The following is a 4105-nucleotide window of genomic DNA, read 5'->3' as shown; positions in this document are numbered from 1 at the left end:
TTGTTAATATTAATTAACCAAGCCTCCGCTGCTTCTTCCTGTTCTCCATCGAACAGTGGAGGTTTGATTTTCCGGAATTCTCCCTGTAATTCCAGTTTCTGTCTCTTTGAGGTTTGCTGCTCTTGCACGTTATCAGAATGGTCTTCCTGTTCTTCTGAAAGCTCAGGTGCGTAATCCCGTTCTTCAGTTCCCCTTTGCTGTTCCGCACTGGGGTTGGCTAAGGGTGGATTTTGTTTGTCTGACAAGCTTTTCAATATCCTTTCTTGCTCCATTGTTAATCGCGCATTGTCCTCTCGTAGACGCGCCATCTCACCTTTCAACTCTTGTACAGTTTGCAGTATTGCCAAATTGGTACTGCGTGTCTCAGCACCAAGCTGTACCCACAACTCAGCATTTTCTTGAGGGATGCCGCCAGCTCCCTGCATTTCCTCCATCTTGCTTATTGACTGTTAGCAGCTGGCTGTTTCTGTATGGACCTCCTAATTGGTACACAAGAAAAATCATTTAGCTGCATTATCGTTTTCTCATATATACATTATAAGATAATCTTTATTGTTCCAGAGGCCACAGTTTTGAAACCTCTGCTCTGATACCACATTGTCACGACCACATTCTAACTTATACCAAATAAAAAAAAAATTTATCACTTGACCCTTACAAATCACTTGCCACTGTGATCACAGGGTATTCGGCATCATGGTATAACATTATAAAACATGCACATTTATTTAATTCACCTGCATTAACATGTTATGACTTACCATTAGGTTGGTTTCCACGCGGGTATGCTTACGTTACACTTTACCCACTCCAGCACTATGCCACAACCTTATTGCATTGAATAACTTGTTCACTAAACGCGGCACCAGGTGGAAAGCGGATGTTAATCCAGCTCATCCATCCTGTGGCCAGGTGGAAGGAGGCCATGTGATTGTCATGTGAACGTTCAGAGGTTGTCAGCTATGGTTTTCGCGCCAGCCTTCCCGCCCATACGAACGATGGTGATCATTCCGTTTAATCGTAGGGCTCAGATTGATCGAGGGTTTGACCGGCATCATAAAATTCCCCGAGTTCTTCGGCCTCAGTTCATTTGCGTCCAGAGCGAGCCTCAACTTAGCGGAATCTCCTCCGCACCGCTCCAGGTCTACCACTCTCTCTCGGGTATGAATCTTTCTGCTCGTAATACTAACACACAGGTTTAAAGTCCTGCAAATCAACCGTCTATTATGTATTTCATTGCACCTTGCGGTTCTCTGTTACAGATAATGATGGTTTATGTTTTGTGCAGGAGGGTTTGGTCCTTACAGCTTCTATCGCCTGCGAGGAGAGTGTGCTGGTCCACGGCCATTCCGGGTGAGTCCTCATACTTGCAAGCGTAGTAAAATAGAGAATGTCTATTGTTAGGTGGATTGGAGGTCTCCACAGGCCGGACGAGACTTATGTCTTGACATTCCTGTATTCTCAGGTCTGAATGTTGTTGTTCAAGCTTCTTGATGCGATTTACAGGCGGCCCCTTTCTATGCCGGACCTGTATCTCGTGAAACCCTAAGGTTTTAGCTATGAATGCTTACGGCTACAAGCCATTTGTAAATCGGGGTAAATGGTACTTGGATCTGAGTCCAAATCTCTGTTTTGAACTGATACAGTTAATACAGTGTTCATATATATATTCCAGTATTTTGTATGGTTAATAGAACCCTTATGTTTCTATTTCTGTTACGCATTCTATTGGACTACAGTCCCTTTCGGGCTCCTGAAGCAATTATTATGAATGATTTAGCTGCGTGTCGAACGTCTTATGCTCGGTTACGGCTTCTTAATAGATTAATGTTGTTTCCGTTTTATACTGCCGGCTATATCCAAGCTGATCTGTTTACATGATGTTCAATTTAATGTTCTTAATCGCATGCCAGTGATATTTCACGGAGTTTATCCAAATGTCTGTTGCTACAGTTTAACATAATCATGCGTATGTAGTTAATACCGATGGCTTACCACAGTAAGGGTTTGTTCTGTTTCTGAACTTGGTTTGACTGTCGATTCCTTAGCTTGAAGATATTCTTTATGGCATAACGCTCAGGTCTTTATAAGGAGCTATATATTTAAAATGCATCAGTAGTCGAGCTATTTATGGTTCAGTTCTAGTATTCGGTTTATTACCATATTCATGCTCTCTTTAATACGGCTGTAGGGTTAATGCTTGCATTCGGATTAATGAATGCAAGTCGAACCCCTCTTTGCCACACACACAGGTTTTATACACGTAACTTATGATGTTTAAGCCTAGTAAAGGCATACTGTTTACTGTCCACAGTTTCTGTATCATGCTAGACTCATATTATTGACCTGCATGTAATGTTACGCATCATTTTTGCACAGCTATTTAATACTTGCTATAGTTATCGTTCATCTTACACAATTATATAATAATTGCTATGGTGAAACGTTCCGTGGGTTGAGCTATGAGCATAACCCTTACGGCCGTTCTAGATACTTTGTTTTCACTGAGTTATTGTTTTATCAAAGGCCCTCGGCCCTATTCTATGGTTTCCATAAAGTATCTTTGTGACTCATACAGTAATGTCAATTCCAAACCAGTTCTGCAGATAGACTATATGTATTAACCCTATATGACAGCTCCACTATCGCTGTTTAATGTCTAGCAAGATTAATAATTAACTGCAGCAAATAACCAGATAAAGAACATAAATACCTGAACCGGTCTGTGTGCCATTTCGCCTGCTGCTCAAGTCAGAGTTATTTAAGAATACATACCTGTAATCTGCTACCGTTGTGCCTTCTTCAGGGAATCACCTGCAATGATTTTGCTCTTATCCTCCCAACCTTGAGATCCACTTGCACTGGATTCTCCCCCCGAGCCATCTTGCAGGCCTGCAGCCCTCAACAAGACTCATGCACTACTGTGCTGGGTTATCTGGTCACTACCAGACTTAACCTCCTTTCTCACTCTGCTCTCTCTCTCTGGAAAACTCTTCTCTCTGCCTGTTCATCAACAGCCCAGAGGTTTTCCTCCCAGGACCTTTCCTTGGGTGAGAGGCAGTTGTTTTTCAGTTTCATAACTGATTTTATTTTCTTTTAATAGAAAATCCTCCTTTTGGAGGCTGCCAGCATTTCATCAATACACATATGCAAAATAGTCTATTATATTCACTTTCAAAATTAACAATGTCATTAAGTAATAACAAGTTACCACTCATACAGTTTTCACCACAGTAATTATCCAGAATTACAAGTTACCGGGGTCATTACAATCACCACACGTCTGATATCGCCATATCTACGCCAAGCATCCTAGTGTAAAGGAGGTAGCCCAGCTCACATAGAAAGGTAATTAAGGAAGGCTTTACCTGGAATCAACGACCCATCATCCTCTGAGAGTACTTTGCTCTCTTCTCCATCCTTGTGCAGAGATTTTGGATCACAGAAGGCTCAATCCATGGGACTTGCTAGAGCATAAGCAATATTTGAGTTTGAATATACATGTTAAGATCACATCAATATTTGACTTTGAATATAAATGTTAAAATTAAAATGTGAGTAATTTTACAACCCGAATTCTACACAAACAACCACGAGAGGGATTGGATTTTGTGAAATCGATAATTTAGTGATTTAAATATTTGTGAAATAATTAATATAGTGTTTTAATATTTTTTCTAATAAATTGAAATGATTTAAATATTTGCTAAATGATTAATAATTTAAATATATGCGAAATTGTTAATATAGTGTTTTAATATTTTTAAAATTATTTATTATATAGTGTTTTAATATTTTTAAAAATATGCATTTTCTAATAAATATAAATGATTGTAAATTAAAATTTGTAATTAAAGTAATAGGTTTTTTTAATAAATAAATTTTATAAATAGTTTTAAGATTTAATAATTTAAACATATTTTTTTATAGTATTGACAATAATATATTTTAAAATATTATTTTTTATAATATTGAGAACAATATTTTATTTATTTATTTATTTTTTATAATATTGAGAATAATATATATATATATATATATATATATATATTATTTTATTTTATTTTTCTTGTGATGTGTTTATCACTTTCACTCTATTACAAAT

The 4105-nt window shown here is 37.7% G+C and overlaps 1 protein-coding gene across 2 annotated transcripts; it reads left to right on the top strand.

The window, feature by feature from the left end:
* Positions 1-605: 605 nt before the first annotated feature.
* On the top strand, positions 606-1933 carry LOC149267193 (uncharacterized). 2 transcript variants are annotated; one of them, XM_089398267.1, is made up of 3 exons: positions 606-1161; positions 1289-1353; positions 1466-1933. In XM_089398267.1, the coding sequence occupies exons 1-3, from the start codon at positions 963-965 to the stop codon at positions 1469-1471; spliced, it is 270 nt and encodes an 89-aa protein (XP_089254393.1). In that variant the 5' UTR covers positions 606-962; the 3' UTR covers positions 1472-1933. The 2 variants fall into 2 exon arrangements, with proteins under 2 accessions (XP_089254393.1, XP_089254392.1); XM_089398266.1 differs by having other exon boundaries at positions 1289-1933.
* The last annotated feature ends 2172 nt before the right edge of the window (positions 1934-4105 follow it).

The sequence above is a fragment of the Pinus tabuliformis genome, chromosome 6, assembly GCF_031772625.1.
Source record: "Pinus tabuliformis cultivar Carrire ecotype Pingquan chromosome 6, CPIR1, whole genome shotgun sequence".
In the NCBI taxonomy this organism is placed as follows: Eukaryota; Viridiplantae; Streptophyta; class Pinopsida; order Pinales; family Pinaceae; genus Pinus; species Pinus tabuliformis.
This window is presented reverse-complemented; position numbering and strand designations above follow the sequence as displayed.

Bases quoted from the DNA above. Each gene is read 5' to 3' on its own strand.
- LOC149267193 (XM_089398266.1), top strand. From the start codon at position 963: ATGGTTTTCGCGCCAGCCTTCCCGCCCATACGAACGATGGTGATCATT. The intron at 1,162-1,288 runs GTATGAATCTTT...TGTTTTGTGCAG, and splicing joins GGTCTACCACTCTCTCTCGG to GAGGGTTTGGTCCTTACAGC.